We start from the raw sequence: 18,202 nt of genomic DNA, 5'->3' as shown, positions 1-18,202 counted from the left end.
TTTATAAATAATAAATCTATGCTCTCATATATTGATAATATAAAACTTTTAAAATTATATTTTACTTTACAGGTTATATTATCACTGAAATACCATCATTTTCACAGGATGCCATGACTACCTTGCAGCAAATAGAAGTACTTAAAAACTTAAATTTGAAACCTGATGTTATAATCAATATTAAGGTAAGGATATTAGTTGTTTTTCTAGTAGAGTATATCATTCTTTTTCATGGTAGTTAAGTTCAATCACCCCCTCCACCACCTCTCTCTGTCTCTAATCCACACCTTACTTACCACAGGAGAGTTAAATACTTCTCTAATGACCACTCATGTTCCTCTCTTCTCCCTATTACTCACCTCACTATATTATAATTGTCCATTTCCTCCTAGACTCTGTCTTACATGAAGGTAGGAACCATGTCTTACTCATAGAAACATCAACTAGTAGACTGTATGGTACCCAGTGACACCTAATAAGGTTACCAGTTAAATAAAATGAAAGAACTTGGACTTGGACATACGAATGTTAAAGAACACTACTACATTGAATAAGAGTCAAGGCTGGATCCTGTTCCTAATTCTCTCCTTTATTAACTCTTAGAATTTGGTAAATCACATTTAGAAGCCTCAATTTCCCCTTTTCAAAGATAATAATAACTACCTTATGGGGCTGTGATAAGAATTCAGTGAGGTGATGTCTGCTTGTTTATGTGAAAGTGAACGATAAGCTTTTGTATTCATACCCTGCTTGCTTCCCCAAGGAGTTTATGACGGCTTAAAATAAATTAGATGATTCTCAGCTCTGACGCTGGGACCCAGTGGAGTGTCAGGGTCAGCTATGAGAGAGGTGGCCTTGCATTGCTGAGTGTGGTGTAATCTGCAGCCCCAGCCCCAGCTCACCACGCGGGGTCAGCCAGCATCCTGAGTGAACTTGAGAATGTCGCACGTGTGAACGTGTGTCTGATGGAGAGAAGATTTCTAACAGTTAACGGAAACCAAATACAAAGTCTAAGCCAGGGAACAGACTGATTAAATAGGAAGTTAAAACCTAGTGGAAAGGGAACGCACAGATACACAAGCCAGAAGACCCCAAATGTACTAAATTTGGGTCATAAATTTGGTTCTAAGTTTGATGAGCCAAAGTAAAAGGGGAAATGTAACCAATTATAAAATTCACATTATCCATGGGAAGACAAGCCATTCCTCAGGAAAAACAAAACTCCCCTTAAAAATGAGAGAAATATCTTACATGGGTCTTAATATAAGAGACCGCTTAATGTAGGGAATGAAGTCCATAACCCCATTCATACTGTAAGTGTGATAGTGAGTGTCCAGTTTCCACCAGGTAACCAGAGTGTTATCAGAGAGCCTAACATGAGACATAACTCAGTACAACACTCACTTCGCTCATAGTTTGGCCTTATTTTGTGGGTCAGTCTGGAATTTCTAGAGCAGAAGTTCTTAACTAGAATCCATGAATCGCCAAGCATCCATGAACCTCCTGAAGTTATATGCAAAACTTTGTGTGTATGTGCATTTTTCCAAAGCAAAAGTCTGTGGCTTTCATCATATTCTAAAGGGTCTGTGCTACAAAAAATGGTCAAGGGCCAGCAATCTAGCAGAGCAGTAGTTCTTAGAGTGTGGTCCCAGAGCCAGCAGCATCGGCAGCACCCAGAAGATTATTAGAATGCAAATTCTCAGGCCCCACCCCAGAACGAAGAACCAGAACCTGTCGGGGTGGTGCCCAGCTATCAGAGTTGCAAAGCCTTCCGGGTGACACTGATGCCTGCTAAAGCTTGATGACCACTGCTCTGAGGCATATCCTTCAGACGCACCCTCTTATTAATTACATCCTGCAAGTGAAAATAGGAGACAACTGAAGGTGATAGTCTTTGTGAAGGACCCACAACGTTGGTCCTTGTATCCTGTGTTGTAAATATACATTTTAAAAATTACCTGAATGGGTTAAATTCCTTTTTGTGAAAAATTAGGAAGCCTAAATAAAAGTATTGCCTCAATAAATACCCATCCCATCTCCACATAGAGGTGGCATGAAGAAATCAGAAAATGAGCGAGGGAGGTTCCAAAGTTCCTGCTTCCTTTGTTTCTCAACACGTAGTACATGAACTGTCAGTGTCAGAATCACCAAGGATGCTTGTTAAAGTGTCTAAGGCCTTGCCAAACTTACTAAATTATAAGGGGGAGCAGAAATCTCTTTAGCAAGGTCTGCAGATGCATCATACTCAGTCAACACGCTAATGTTTGAGAATCACTGCCATACAATAGCAACCAGATTTTTTTATCCTGAAAAATATTCAGAGAAGGATTTACAGCTCCAACCCATAATTGTCATTAATAATCCGTCCACAGAGCAGGGACTATGGATTGGGAGGCCTGATTCCAAGTTGCAGTTTCTCCATATGAAATTGTGATCTGAGACCAGTCTCTTAACTTGCCAGAGCTGTACTTCTCTCACCTGGAGAATGGCTTTAGTAACAATAATTGGATTGCTTATCTTACAGGGTTAGTTGAGAATTGAGTAAAATTCTCATGTGAACATGTGAGAGCACTTTGAAAGAAGAAAATTACTTGTAATCTTTGGCTTTGGCTTTTTTTAACAATATGGACTCAGTTTTCTCATTTGCAAAATGTAAAGGTTAGACTAGAATAGATGATCTCTCAGGTCCTACCCATGACTGGCATTTTATGAACTATTTCACCCATAAAACTATAAGTGATAGTAAATATTTCAAATACACAATATTTTTTGCTGGAAATATATGGATGTTCCCACCATTTTCTTCCATTTTCAGCCTTTTCAAACTAATCTGATAGAATCCTCCTGTGTACCTTTGCAGACTCAACTGATTTTCTATTCTATTTCTCTACTTTTTCTGCTCTTCTAACCGTCTTTCTTCATTCTAGAATTTGTAATACTTTCTCACATTTGTTAATTTCAGACAAAAATGTTGGCATAGCATAGAAGTATCTTGTGCCTCTCTTGACATGTAATGAAACCTGATGCAAAATGCCAGTCACAATATTGTATTTGCTAAGGTTTTTAATGAATTTTTGGTTCATTTATTGCATAAAGTATGCAATAAGTACACATGGAATTAAAGCATATTCAAAATGGTTTAAATGATTTAATAATGTTGTTCCTTAGTGCCCTGATTATGATTTATGCCAAAGAATTTCTGGGCAAAGACAGCACAGCAATACAGGGTACATATACACCAGAGATCAGTGGGATCCTGAAGCCATTGAGAATCGTAGGAAAAGAAAGAAAGAAGCCCTAAAAGAAGGAAAAGTAGAAGAGGAAGGAGAAGAGGAGGAAGAGCAAGAAGAAGAAGAGGTAATATCCCCATAGGTCATTACCATACACTGTACTTTTTAAATTTGCTACAATTAAGTTAAATGATAGTGTGGATAATGGAAAATAGCATATGGTAGAGAAAATTACATTTTCTTTACATTTTTATTGAGTCTGAAGAAAATAAGCAAAAATATTTCATGTTTTCAAAAACTGTGAGATCATAATCTTGAAGTCAAGTTTAACCTTCCTGTCAGTACAGAAGTCCTGGTCACCTACTATGTGTCAAGCACTGTGCAAGTTAGAATATGGAATTGGAGTATGTCTTAGTCCATTTTCTGTTGCTTATAACAGAATACCTGAAACTGGATAATTTATAAAGAAAAGGAATTTATTTCTTACAGTTATGGAGGCTAAGAAGTCCAAGGTAGAAGGGCCAATCTTATGAGGGCCTTCTTGCTGGTGGGGACTCTGCAGGGTCCCAAAGTGGTGCAGCACATCACATGGTGAGGGGCTAGCTCAGGTCTCTCTTCCTCTTCTTATAAAGCCACCAGTTCCACCCCCATGATAACCCATTAATCTATTAACCCAGTAATCTACTAATCCATTTATGAGGGCAGAAGCCTCATGACCCAATCGCCATTTAAAGGCCCCACCTCTTAATACTGCCACACTTGGGAAAGTAGCTCAGGCATAATTCAATTTTTGAAGATAACACAACCCTGATTCCAAACTCTGACAAAGAGAGCACATGAGAAGAAGTCCATCATCCAATTTCACATATACATATTGTTATAACTATCCTAAAGTAATACTACTAAACATCATGAATAGGGGATTGAAAGACTCTTCTATCATGACTGAAAGAGAAAAATTTCATATTAAGAAATCTGTTAACAGGTGCTGGGCTGGATCTGGCCCACCAGGGTGGAATGGGCCACAATTTGCCCATCTCTGCTCTAGTGAAATGTGCCTGTGATTGACTATTTCTATTAGGGGTAGACTCTATAAAGGCAGATGTTACTTTGTAGATGGATACATTGCAAATCATTTGTCCAGTAGAAAAGATAAGCCCCAAAGGTCCCAGTTTTGTTGTCATATAGCAGCGGTCCCCAACCTTTTTGGGACCAGGGACCAATTTCATAGAAGACAGTTTTTCCACGGATGGAGGGGGCTAGGGGACAGGGGAGAGCTCAGGCTGTGATGGGTGATGTGAGTGATGGGGAGGGGAGAAGCCGTAAATACAATTGAAGCTTCACTTGCTTGCTCACCTCCTGCTGTGTACCCCTTTTTCCCCCTTCCTAAGTTTCATGAAAGACAGTTCTTTTACAGATGTGGGGCATGGTGAGGGGTTGGGGGGAGTAGCCAAGCTCTGTGGGCCAGTCTGTGGCCTGGGGGTTGGGGACCTCAGTCCTATAGGACATTAAGCAGCCTTGTATCTAACTTTGCAATCTTATTTCAGTGACTAGAAATACTTCTGTTTGCCATCTTGCTGCTTTCCTCACTAACGGGGCAAATGAATCTTTGAAATATGTTCTTTCATTAAAAGAAACTGTTAACATAATAAAGCCCATTTAAAAACAAAATAATCCCATCTGTGCAAATAAGATATTAGATAATAACCAGCATCTATTCAAGCTTTTTAAAAGGAAAGAAAAGAAACCCTCTTAGCAAATGGGAATAAAGGTGTTTCATTTTAACATAAATAAAGTATATCATCTTAAGTCAAAATCAATGTAGCACTCATTTGGTAAGATAAAGGGGTCACAACTCACTTAGTTCCAGGAGCCAGATGGGATATGTCATTATGTTGGCCAGAGACGTAGTCCTTAGGACGACTAGGGTTGGCTAAGGCTTCACTCTTCAATATGGTAGCCACTACCCCCACATGGCTATTTAAGTTTAAACTAATTAGAATTACGTAAAATTTAAAATTTAGTGCCTCAGTAGCACTAGCCACATTTCAAGTGCTTGGTGGCCAAATATAGCTGTGTCTTCCTAATTGGGCAGTGCAGATATAGAACATTTCCATTGCCATTAAATTTTCGCTGGATAGCTAGAGAGCACATGCCCCTCTTCAGAGCACAGCTGCCTCTCAGCTCCAGCCCAGCCAACTGTTGTCAGGTGGGAATGCTAGCTCATTTTTACCAGGTAGTCTGATTTTTCCAAGAAGCCAAAAATCAGGATTTTAAAATACACGTACGGGCAAGTAATCCAAAATGTTTAAAACACAACGTAGGCCAATGCTGTAGGAGATGATCAATTTACATCCATAGGCTAGGCTCCGCTTCTAGAGTGTGGTTCGCATGATCTTTGCCTACTGGCACAGGCAAGTCCAGAAGTTAGACGAGTAGACCTGATGCCCACTCAGGTTGGTGGCCAATAATTGCATGAAAGGATATTCATCCTTATTTACACACAAGTTTAAACAATTGCCTTGAATTGCTGCAATAGCTTTGTAAATGTTCTCTGGGCTTCCACTCTCCTCAACACCCCCATCCCATTCCACTTGTTCTAGAAGCCAGACCCATTTGTAAAACATAGAATACAGGAACACTTATTCTATTTTATGGAATGAAGTGTTGCTTAATTCTAGGATTGCAATAAAGCCAATGGAGACCTTTAAATACATACATACGTATATATTATATATATAAATATATAAAACCCTCAGTGGCTTTTCACTACCTTTACATTAAAATCCAAACACCCTCACATGGCTTACTAGGCCATGGGCCCCCAGCCTCTCTGATCTCAACCCTGGCTACTCTCTCCCTGCCTGCTCACTGTATTTCAGCCACGTTAGCTTCTAGCTGCTCTTCAACTGTGCTAAGCTCATTTAAACTTGGAAGCTTTGTACTTACTGTTTCCTCTCCCCTCTGCCCACAGCACTCCTCTTCACATCTTCTTCACATGGGTGCTCCTTCTCTTCACTCTGGTCTCACCTCAGAGACCATCCAGGGACGGGAACCTGCAGCCTCAAGGCCACATGTGGCCCTCCAGATCCCCAAGTGTGGCCCCTCCACCGAATCCAAACTTCACAGAACAAGTCCCTTTGTTAAAAGAATTTGTTCTGTAAAATTTGGATTCAGTCAGAAGGCCACACTCAAGGATCCAGAAGACCGCATATGAGCCACATGTAATTTTAAATTTGCTAGTAGTTGTGCTTTTTAAAAGCAAAAAGAAATGAGAAAGTAATTCTATAATAAATTTCATTTAACCCAATATATCCAAAATTTTATTACAACGCATAATCAACATAAAAAAAAGTGCCCAGTAGATACATGTGGCTAATGCCCAGCATGGTGGACAGCACACATTTAACCCCTTGCCCCACTTCTTTTTCCTTATAGCACTTGTCACTTTCTGAAACTATATTACTCCTTTACTTGCTTATTATCTGTCTATCCCACTTAATGTAAACTCTATGCAATAGTGACTATATATCTCCAGTCCTTGATAGTAGGTACTTAATGTAAAGTGGTGTAATGATTGAGTGAACAAATTCCAGCATGCTAGCAAAGCCCTTTCTTCTCTCTCTCTCTGCTAGAGAGAGAAGAAATGATAGCATCTTTTGGGAAAGACAGTATAAGTTGAGCCACTTTGAAATGTTTAACTTCTGATTCAGCAATTCTACTTTTAGGAACTATTCTAAGGGAAGTACTAGTAATATAAAGATTTATCTACAAAGCTATTCATTGCAACATTATAATTGTGAAAAATCTGAAACATTCTTGTTGTCTCACTATGATGATTAAAAAATCATATATTCAGGGAAATGAATATATTTGACCATTAAAATAATATTTTTTAAAGATTATAAAATGGCTTATACAGATAATATGATTCAAATTGTGTAAAATATGTATATGTATACATTGATAAAAACTAGAAAGAATGAGTAATTATGATAGTAAATATAATATGGAACACTTAACGTGTCAGGCCTTGAGCTGAGAACTTTGACACATACTGTTCCCTCTATCTTGAAGTGTTCTTTGTCTAGAAACCTGTGTGGCTCTCTTGCTCACTTATTTCTGGGTTCAACTCAAGTGCCACGTCTTCAGAGAACCCTCTTCTGACCATCTGATATGAAATAGCAGCTTCTCCCATCACTCTCCGTACCCTCTACCCTGCCTCATTTTTCTACTGGTACTTACCACCTAATATATTATATATTTATTTATTTGTTTGTGTATGCTCTGTCTTCCCCAACTGCACTGTGAGCTCCGTAAGCCCAGGGTGTTAGTTGATTTGTTTAATTTTGTAGCTCAAACTCCTAGAACAATGGCTGATACATAATATGTACTTGATAAATGCTTACTGAATGAATGAATGAATGAACTGCAAACTCAGGCATTCGGAGAAAATCTGATTTCTCTATTTTGTCTTTAATAATATGATGTTCTTCTGCTACTCTTCCCTACTTATTGGGGAGCAAAAGTAAATTAGTAAATATCCAAGTCAATTTAAAGCACTATTCCACCTGATAAAGATCCCTTAGGAGTCTTTAATCTCTCCTAGATAAAAATCCTCAGTCTCTAACCTTCCCCTCCCCTTGCTTCTCACCCCAAAATGACATCTAGGTGTAAAGAGGGAGTAATGTGGCTTGTAAATTGAATAATCATTGACCTAAAGATATTTAAAATCTCTTCTTTTTCATTTAGGCCTTCCTTGCTGAAATGCAGATGGTGGCTGAAATTCTTCAGCATCTAGTTCAGAGGCCTGAGGATTATTTGGAAAATGTTGAAAACATTGTTAAACTTTATAAGGAAACAATTCTTCCTTCTTTAGAAGTAAGAACAAGATATGTTGCTAAAAATGGGAATATTGATATTTGTGTTTCATCACTGGTTAAATAGCTTTCATGTCTTCATTGCCATGTGTTATCTGTCCGATTCTCCTCTTGAGCTTGGTAGAAAGCTATTAGGAAAAGAATTCCATCCCAAAGGCTGTTTCCCACAATAATACTATTTTACTCTTACAAAGCAACTCTGTTGCTGGAAAGTGACAAATGAACTGCATTTTTCAAAAGTCATCAAGGGAATTCATTTATGGGTGGAGTAGGAAAATTTCTGTTAAGAGATTGTTTTATAAAAACATTTTCGATCCATGAAGTTTATCAAAACAAATGTCCATTTAAGCTGTACCTTTTCTTCTAAAAGGAATTATTAATTTAGTTAAATTGCAGTCAAAAGAATTGTTATCCCCAGCTTTTTTTCTGTGGTTAGCCCATTCAAAGTTGATTACATGTAAACATGGTAAGGCCATCATGTATTGCAATAGGAAAGTTTTAATTAAAATAATTAGTATTTTAAAAGTATGATTACTGAGGTTATAATTATATGAAAAGCATATTTTATATGGTCAAAAATCCAGGGAAGACTCTGCCAAATATAGGCAGCTGTGTTAGAGATTTAGTCAACAAACATTTATTGCACTTGGGTATTTGGCCAGACCCTATGCTAAGCAACAGCACTATGAAGACAAATAAAAAAGTCTTCAAACTGCCTCTTCCCATCTGGTAGAGAAACTAAAAGAATTTGTTTCATGATGCTTTATAATGTTTATGTTTTTTGAAACAAATGAGTGGATCCTTTTCATTCTCATCATCCATCCCCCAAAGTGAGAATCACATTTAATTGTATTCTTACATATGGGTTTCATTCTTCCCCCACTCTTCTATCACTGGCCTTTAAACGTAGCTTCTTATAAGTAATTACATGACTTTCAATAACATCTTTTCTTCCTTTAATAAAAGTACCCTGAGTACGCCTTAAGTGGCTGGCCCTGGGTATGAAATAAAGCAAAATTAGCATCAGATTCAGAATATAGAAAACTATATTCGTGGGGGGGGTAATGCAAAGGGCATCTCTTTAAGGACAGACACCAGGTCATACCTCCTCACATTGCTGATACCAGTGCAGTGGTCAAATGACAAGATCATGAAGGAAAAAGAATGATAGCTTCAATTTCATTAAATGTAAACTTCTGGAAATCAAATAAATAAATAAAACCTTACTCAAATTAAAAGACAACAAATGTGAAAAATATCCACATTTACTACGATGAAAGAGTTAAAGCTTTGAAATATTAAAGGGTCATAGAAATGATTTTTTTTTTTTTTTTTTTTTGGACAGAGTCTAGCTCTGTTGCCTGGGCTAGGGTGCCATGGTGTCAGCCCAGCTCACAGAAACCTCAAACTCCTGGGCTCAAGCAATCCTTCTTCCTCAGCCTCCTGAGTAGCTAGGACTATAGGCATGCACCACCATGCCCAGCTAATTTTTTCTATATCTATTTTCAGTTGTCCTGATAATTTCTTTCTATTTTTAGTAGAGACGGGGTCTCGCTCTTGCTCAGGCTGGTCTTGAACTCCTGACCTCGAGCGATCCTCCCACCTCGGCCTCCAAGAGTGCTAGGATTACAGGCATGAGCCACCGTGCCCCGAGAAATGATTTTTTTAAAACCTGTAAGTTCACCCTCTCCTGAGATGAATGGGCAACAAATATGAGCAGACAATTAACAAAAAAGGGTAACAAGCCTCAAATGTTCAGCCTCAAATGCTGATCTAAAAACTGAAATATCATTTTCATGATCAGATTTTAAAAGATGAACCAGTAATAAGAATCCTAATGCTAGCAAGTGTATGGCGAAGCTGAAAGGAATGTAACTTAGTATGGCTATTTTTGATAGCTTGCCCACAAAAAGTCTAGAAGGCCCTACAGATAGGTAAGAATTTGTTGCCCTAGTGCCAACAGAGTAAGAATTTCAAAACCAAGAACCTAGAGCCTAGACGTTAGGCCAGGGTGACGCTGAATAGTCAAGCAATTGCCTTGTATGGAATTCCTTGGTACTGGTGTGTGTAGAGGGAGTGGGGAAGAGCCATAAAAGGTCTACAGTTCCAGTCTCCTGTGACCTAGGTGGTATGTCGCTTACTTGGAGGCCACCAAAGTTCAGTGTGCCTCTGAGAGAAACAACGAAAGCAAGTGGGAACAAACCAGGCGGCATTGTTTCCTGGTTTATGTCCTACACACCAGTTCAAGGATAAGCCCATGCCAGGTCCTCCTTCTTGCCTGTCTTTAAATCCCAGTTCATCGCTTCTCGGCCACTTGGCTAAGATCAAGTGAATCCCAATTCAACTCCTGGTGCAGGTGTCCCTTTCCTCAGTGGTGTTCGTACCCTTCAACTTAGTAAGTCCATTCTTTAAGATTGAATCTAGCTTAAGGAAAGAATCTAAGATACAGAGGAGCATTAAGTACTGCCTTGTTCATAATGTGGTTATTTATGGTTAAATAAATAATGCTGGCATAATCTGCTGTCTGTCTAGAGGAAAGCACTTAGAATCCAACCTTGCACAATATTGTGACAAACAAAATGCACTGGATAATGAAAGGGATGATTTTGTTGAGACTATTGCAATAGGGAAAACATTCATAAATGAGGACCTTCTAAAAGATATGCAAGGAGTCTGGGGTTTATGGAGGCAGGAAAACAAGGGGGCCATCCTTGAATCTCACAGAGGCATGAAGGATGGAGACAGATTTTATCTGAGTCTCCTTGAGGAAGGGTGGAGGTAGATCTTATTTCTCAGCCATCTCTACTTTCTGGGAACACAAGGCTCAGATAGAGTTCAACATTGTCAATGGACAAAAATAAAATCCAGTGGACTTTAGATTTTCATATTAAAAACAAAATAAATAGAATAAAATTTAGAAGAATATTAATATAATCTTGTGATGTCTAATTTAAACAAGAAAAGAAATCTAGAAATAATGAAAACAGATATATTTGTCAAAATACTTTATATTGCAGAAGACACCATAAACAAAGTCAAAAGATAAATCATAGAAAGGTAAAAATATTTGTAATCCATATGCCAGATAATGGTTAACACTCTTTACATGAATGTTGGAGAATATAAACAGTCTAATAGAAAACTGCACAGAGGTTATGATTCAGCAGTTCATAGAGACACATATGTAAATGCTGAACCTCACCAGGGAAATCAAAAGTAAAACAAACTGATCCCATTTTTCAGCTCAGTTTGGTAGAAAATTTAAAAGCTAAAATAGCCAATGGTGGCAGAAAGAAATGAACATTCTCACACATTGCTGGTAAGAGTTTTGAATTGCCACAACCTTTCGGAGAACCAACTAGCAATACCTACCTGTATTAATATTAAAACCTATTTTTAGAAATCTGGCCTATACATCCAATATGTCAGGATATGCCAAAGGATGCTTATTCAGTGTTATCGAACACTTATATGTGTGCATATATTTACATCAATGAGAAGAATGGTGACAAAAGAGACACACCTGGTTGGGGGACAGAGCGGAGGAGCAGGGAGAGGTCATGTTAACTGCTTTGGTGTACTTGTCCGTGTTCCTTCATTGGCTGCAGTTAGTGCAAGTTACTTTTGTAATTACTGAAGAATAATATAATTTTTAAATTTTTTTAAAAAAAGAAATGCATGAAAACTAGCAAAATATTGTAACATACCTAAATGTCAAACAGCAAAGGACCATTAAATTAATTGTGCTATATTCACAATATGTAATTTTATAAAACCATTAAAATGTGTTGATAGTGATCTTATAACAGTACAGGGAATGTTGCTTATGTTAAGTGAAAAAGTTATGATCTCAAACATGCCAAACAATTTTTCATGGAATAAAGGATGGGAGAAAAACGGTAGTAGTAGTTACCTTTGGATGGCTGGATTAAAGACCTTTTTTCTCTCTACTTTTCTGTTTTTTAAATTTCCTACAAGAAGAAGTGTGTCTTAAAATAATAAAAATATATTGTATTTTGTTAACAATGCTAGTGTCTATATGAAGAAAGTCAGTGTTTAAATTTCAATCAGACTCTTCTATGGTTTGAAGCCAAATAACAAAGCTACACGTATGTACAGATAAACAGATTCCCCAAAATATTTTGTATTGGGAAAGACATTAAAACTTCACTATAGAGAAAAAACTGAAAAAACAGGAGAATAAAATTCATGGTGAGAAGACTAGTTGGGGCTTTTGCAAAAGATCTCTTGAGCACTGAAAGTAGCATACATTATAGCATGTGTAAGGTAAACAATTTAGCTTTGAAGATTTCTTCATAACACATTAAGATTCTGATCTTGTATTCAGTTTTCCCAATGATCCCAGTTATAAGCTTTCTTTTCTATTACCTATAGGAAGTGATGGCTGAACACGACCCCCAGTATCTCATTGAGCTAAATGGAAATAAGCCACCAGATGAGCTCTTCATGGTGAGTAAATGGTCAGCAACAAGACCTCACAGTTTGAAAAAGTAAAACTCTACAGATAGAATTGTACTTATTTTAATAAACAGAAAAATTTACTTGTGTTTTAACACCGTTTATTTTTGAAAAATTTGATAATTAAAATTTTTGATGTTATATTTATTCATCTGTCCATATTTAAAGCTAAACTACATTTGAATTTAAAATCTCAGTATGACAAAAAGTGCCTCAAAGGAAAGTGAAAGCAAATGGCAGCCAATAAGCACATGATAAGATGCTTAACATCAGGAGTCATTAGGGAAATACAAATCAAAACCATAATGTGATACCACTTCATGTCAACTAGGATGGCCAAAGTAAATAATAATAATAATAATAATAAAACAAAAACAGATAATAACAAGTGTTGGTGAGGAGAAATTTGGAACCCAAAAATATTTTACAACAAATAATAAGATAATACAAAAATGCAGTAACTATTTCTTAAACATCTAGTAGGAGTCTGGCATCATGATAAGCTCTAGGAATACAGATGGGAAGGAGGCAGATGAGTCCATGTGTCCCTCTCCTGATATAGTATCCAATATATTGGGGAAAACAAATATTTAGAGAGCAGTTTGTGTTATCGCCAGGGAAGTAGAAGGTATCACAGGTGCTCATAGCAGAAGGACAAAACCTAGTTTGCTAAGGAAGGCCACCTGTCCGAAAATATCTTGAAATTGAAATTTAAAGGACCAGTAAGAGTTAGACCTTGAAGACTAGGGGAGGGGAGGGAGATGGGGCACTGTTCTGTGCTGAGGGAAGAGTTTGCGACTCTGCGTAAAGGCCCCAGAGGCCAGGAAGAACACAGTGAGTTGTAAGAATGGAATGTAGGACTGGAACATAGTGGAACTGGGGGACAGGGGTGGAATAGTGCCAAGACTGTAGAAATAAGCAGGAGTTGCACCAGGAAAGAAAGACCTTGTAAGCCATGTCGAGGAGTTTAGACCTCACCATGAGGGATTAGGCAGCCAGTGAAAGGTTTTAAGTCAGAGTGAAAATGATCCCACCTCTATTTAAGAAAGATCACTCACTGTGCAGCACAAAGTAAAAACAAGCGGAGAATCAAACTGGTGGTAGGAAGACTAGTTCTCACGTTTGCAGTGGATCAGGTAAGAGATGGTGGCCTAATCAAGGGTAGTGACTGTAGGAATAGACGAAGAGGAACGGATTTGAGAGATATGTAAGAAGTCTACATGACAGCCCTTGGTGAGCAACTTAATATAGGAATTAAGGGAGAGAGAAAAGTCAAAGATAATGCCCAGATTTCTGGCTCGATCTCCTTGGTGGCAATGTGGTAATAATGCTAGTGGTGGAGCCAAATCAGGGAGAAGCTCCTTACGTGAGACACACTCCTGCCAAGATCACCAGTGATTTCCTCACGACCAAAGCCAGTTGTCATTTTTCAGTCTCCACCTAATTCAATCTAGAAGTGATATTTGACAGAGCCGATTGCTTCTTCCTCCCTGCTGCCTTCCTCCCTGGGCTCCTCGAACGCCACACCACAGTCAGTCCATTGCACCATACTGGACACTCTAAATCTCTAACCTCTAGTGTTGGAGGACCCCAGAGCTCACTCCTTGTGAACTCTTGTCTGTCTACCCTCACTCCTTAGGAGACTTCCTTCAGTCTAACGGCTTTAAATACCTTCTAAACACTGACAACTCTTAAGTTCGTGTTACTATCCCAGATCTTTCCCCTGAATTCCATACTTGTATAGTCAGTGGCTACTCAACTGCTCTATATTCAGTTGGATGTCTAATACGCACCTCGGATGAAAACGTGCAAGATCAAACTCCACACTCCCCCCAACAACCACCCTGCCCTAAATATGTCCCTCCACAGTTCTCTCTTTCATTAAATGTCAAAGCCATCCAGCCAGCTGCCCTCCTCTTTTTGTGTTCTCACATCTCACATCCCATCCATCAGCTTACACAGCAGGCTTCTCCTTGAAAATATAGCCAGAATTTCACCACTTTCTACTACCTGGGACACACTTTCAGAAGCTCCAAGAGGCCTGTTTGGACCTGCCATGCCTAAGAAGGCTCCAGTTGGAGCTGGTTCTCTGGCACTTCACCCACATTCCATTGGCCAAAGCAAGATATTAATACATGGAGAAGCTCAACATTAATGGGGTAAGGAGGTGTACTTCACTGAAGATGAACTAGGGAATTAATGTGCAAAGGCCAGGAAGGTTGATCGTGAACTAATAACATGACCTACCTCAGACTACCATATACCGTCAGGGTGTTGTCTGTCTCACCATCTCTCATCTCATAATTCTATATACCATCCTCTTTTTCTTTTCTTTTTTTTTTTCAGATTCTTCCACATAGGGTCTGTATTCGTTTCCTAGAGTTGCCACAACAAAGTGCCACAAACTGGGTGGCTTAAAATGACAGAAATTTATTCTCTCAGGGTTCTGGAGGCTAGAAGTCCGAAACCAAGAAGTTGGCTTGGCCACACTCCCTCCAAAGCCACTAGGGGAGCAGCCATCCTTCCTCTTCAAGCTTCTGGTGGCCCTAGGCATTTCTTGGCTTATGACACCGTAACTTCATTACCTGCCTCCCTCTTCCCATGACTGTCTTTCCTTTGCCAAAGAGGTCCTGTAGACCCAGACCTCTAAGAAAGTGAATATTTGGGGGCCAGAGGACAGACTATTATGAGTTGAAATATGTCCCTCAAAAATACCTGTGAATGTGACCTTATCTGGAAATAAGGCCTTTGCATATGTAAGCAGGTTAAGATGAGGTCATACTGCGTTAGGGTGGGCCCTCATCCCATATGGATTAGGCGAAAAGGCTGAGACAGGGAGAAGTTGGCTATGTGACATCAGAGGCAGATACTGGAGTGCTGCATACACAAGGTTAGAAGTACCAAAGATGTCAGCAAACCACCAGAAGCCAGGATGAAGCAGTCAAGGCATCTACCCAGAGTCCCAGAAGGACCATGGGCTTGAACCATGAGCCCATCACTTTCTTAGGATATTTGAGATATTCATATACTAATGTATTTAAACATTTGTTTTTTAATTCAGGCAGTTATAGATCGACTTAAATATCTGAACCTAAAAAGAGCAGCTATTTTAACCAAACTTCAGAGTTCAGAAGAAGAAATTAATGACTCATTGGAAACTGTAAGTTACATTTAACTGTTTGGAAGTCTACCTTTTCAGTATATGTTGTGACCTTAATTATATCCTTTTAAGGTTTAAAAGAAGTTTTAGGATACCTTTTATAAAAATGGATTTGACTTCTCCGAAGAAGCTATAATATCAGCACAATATTCTTTTAGACACTAAACACAACACAGCAAAGCTTTGGAAACAGAAAAACAATAAAATCAGAACAATTAACCATAGGAATAATGAAAAAGAAAAAAACCCAAGTTTCTTTTTGCAGCACCAAAAAAGGCAAGGACATAAAGGCCCTCAACTCTTTACACTTTTTCATTCCTTCAATCATTTGATCAATTATTTTTAGTAACTACTGCAGTGGTCCCCAGCCTTTTTGGCACCATGGACCAGTTTCATGGAAGATAATTTTTCCACGGACCAGCAAGGGGATAGGGGGAAGGGGGCTGGTTCCAGGATGATTCAAGCACATTACACCTATTGTGCACTTTATTTCTATTATTATTACATGGTAAGATATAATGAAATAATTATACATCTCACCATAACACAGAATCTAATGCCACAGCTGATCTGACAGGAGGCAGAGCTCAGGCCGTGATGCGAGTGGTGGGGAGCAGCTGTAAATACAGATGAAGCTTCTGTTCACTTGCCATGGCTCACCTGCTGTGCAGCCCAGATCCAGCTCACCTCCTGCTGTGCAGCCCAGTGCATGGACTGATACTGGTCTGTGGCCCAGGGGTTGGGGACCGCAGAACTACTGTGTTCCTGGCCCTGATGTGCTTTGAATGTGATGGAGATCCAACGATAATTGCTAAGTGCCACCAGGGCCACAGGGACTTTAAAATGAAAGATTGAATCTATTTGGGAAGTTTAGTTTCATCTATTTGAGTAGAAAATTTTTTTTAAAAAATCATATAGCAAGATCATAAAAAGATACCATAATTCAAATAAAATAATCTTTGAAGAAAGAGGTCATTTTGTTATCCCGTACAATGTAATTCATAGAGCTCAATGGGTCAGCGTAGCTGGAACAGTTGCTGGGACCTCTGTTATGAGCACTGGTGCTAAAGAGAAAGAAAGGTGGAGCTGGTCAGCACAAAGGCTAGGAAAAATAAACTGCGTGCTGAGACCTCCTCTTCTAGGTCATTATTGAAGGAAAAATAAAAAGTATCCATAAAACCTGCAGGCAAGAAAAAACCTTCCCAGCTAGAAAGTTTGTCCTTAGAAATTATTGCATACATTGGCATAAGGTGGTAGTTCATAAGATGTATAACTCTGTGTGCCTGCTCTCTTTTTTGTAAAAGGGAAGAATTTTTGACTGTGTGCACTGGAGTCATTATTCCTGTCCCTCAAGCAGTGTTTCTCCCTGGCAGTCCAGACCACCCCCAAAAGAATCACCTGGGAAGCTTTCTGCAAATACAAACTCCTTAGCTCCATATCCCTGACTGATTGAACTACAATTTCTGGAGATGAGATCTGAAAATGTATTTTTACAAGATCCAGAATGAATTCTTATACCCACTTAAGGTTGAGAACCCCTACTTTAATGTTTGAGATACTAAAGAAGCCTGTTTGATTAAAGTTGACTGATACACAGGTTCCTGTGTGTTTTGAAAAACTTTAGATGAATGCCCTTCAGCTAAACACAGGTGATTTTTAGAAAAATAATATAGCGGGAATATTTGAATCAGTGATTTCCGGTCCTGACTGCAAAGTGGGGTCATCTAGGAAGTTTCTTAAATATACCAGTGCCCAGACCAGTTAAAACAGAATTTCTGGGATAGGGTTCTGGCATTAAGTAAAACAAAACAAAACAGATATGACATCATGGGCACAGGGAACAAAAGAAAAGAATAGAGAAACTGGACTTTATCAAAATTAAAAGCTTTTGTGCATCAAAGGACACTATCACAGAATGAAAAGACAACCCACACAGTGGAGAAGAATATTTGCAAATCATATCTGATAAGGTATTAATATCCAGAATATATAAAGAACAACTTCAACTCTACAACAGTAAAAGAGCCAAGTTCAAAAATGGGCAAAGGACTTGAATAGACATTTCTCCAAAGAAAATATATAAATGGCCAGGGCCTGGGCCAGAGCGAGAGTGCACGTGGGCCCCGAACTCACCTTTATAACAAGCCCACTTTCACAGCCACTAGCCCACTCCCAAGATAACATTAACCACCTCTTAATACTGTCACAATGGCAATTAAATTTCAATATGAGTTTGGAGGGAACATTCAAATCACAATACCCACCACGCCATCTCTCACCAGTTCTCTCATCCCCTGCTGAGATACCACAAGGACAGGCGAAACTTTCAGCAATCCTTGAAGTCTGTAGCAAAGTATTAATATTTCTAACTTCTCTGGAGGTTACCAACAGAAAAGATTACTGAGGGACACTTTAAATTTTGAGAATGAAAGAACCACTTATAGCTAAGTAAA

General features: G+C 38.7%; 1 protein-coding gene across 1 annotated transcript in view; it reads left to right on the top strand.

Annotated features, from left to right (window-relative positions):
• Nucleotides 1-18,202, top strand: part of AK9 (adenylate kinase 9) — a 106,964-nt gene that overhangs the window by 10,592 nt on the left and 78,170 nt on the right. Inside the window, exons 5-9 of the mRNA XM_069488413.1 lie at nt 73-185; nt 3,169-3,357; nt 7,983-8,111; nt 12,506-12,584; nt 15,655-15,749. Of these exons, the coding sequence (XP_069344514.1) occupies nt 73-185; nt 3,169-3,357; nt 7,983-8,111; nt 12,506-12,584; nt 15,655-15,749 (605 nt within the window). The remainder of the gene's footprint in view (nt 1-72; nt 186-3,168; nt 3,358-7,982; nt 8,112-12,505; nt 12,585-15,654; nt 15,750-18,202) is intronic.

The sequence above is a fragment of the Eulemur rufifrons genome, chromosome 15 (assembly GCF_041146395.1).
Source record: "Eulemur rufifrons isolate Redbay chromosome 15, OSU_ERuf_1, whole genome shotgun sequence".
Taxonomy (NCBI): Eukaryota; Metazoa; Chordata; class Mammalia; order Primates; family Lemuridae; genus Eulemur; species Eulemur rufifrons.
This window is presented reverse-complemented; position numbering and strand designations above follow the sequence as displayed.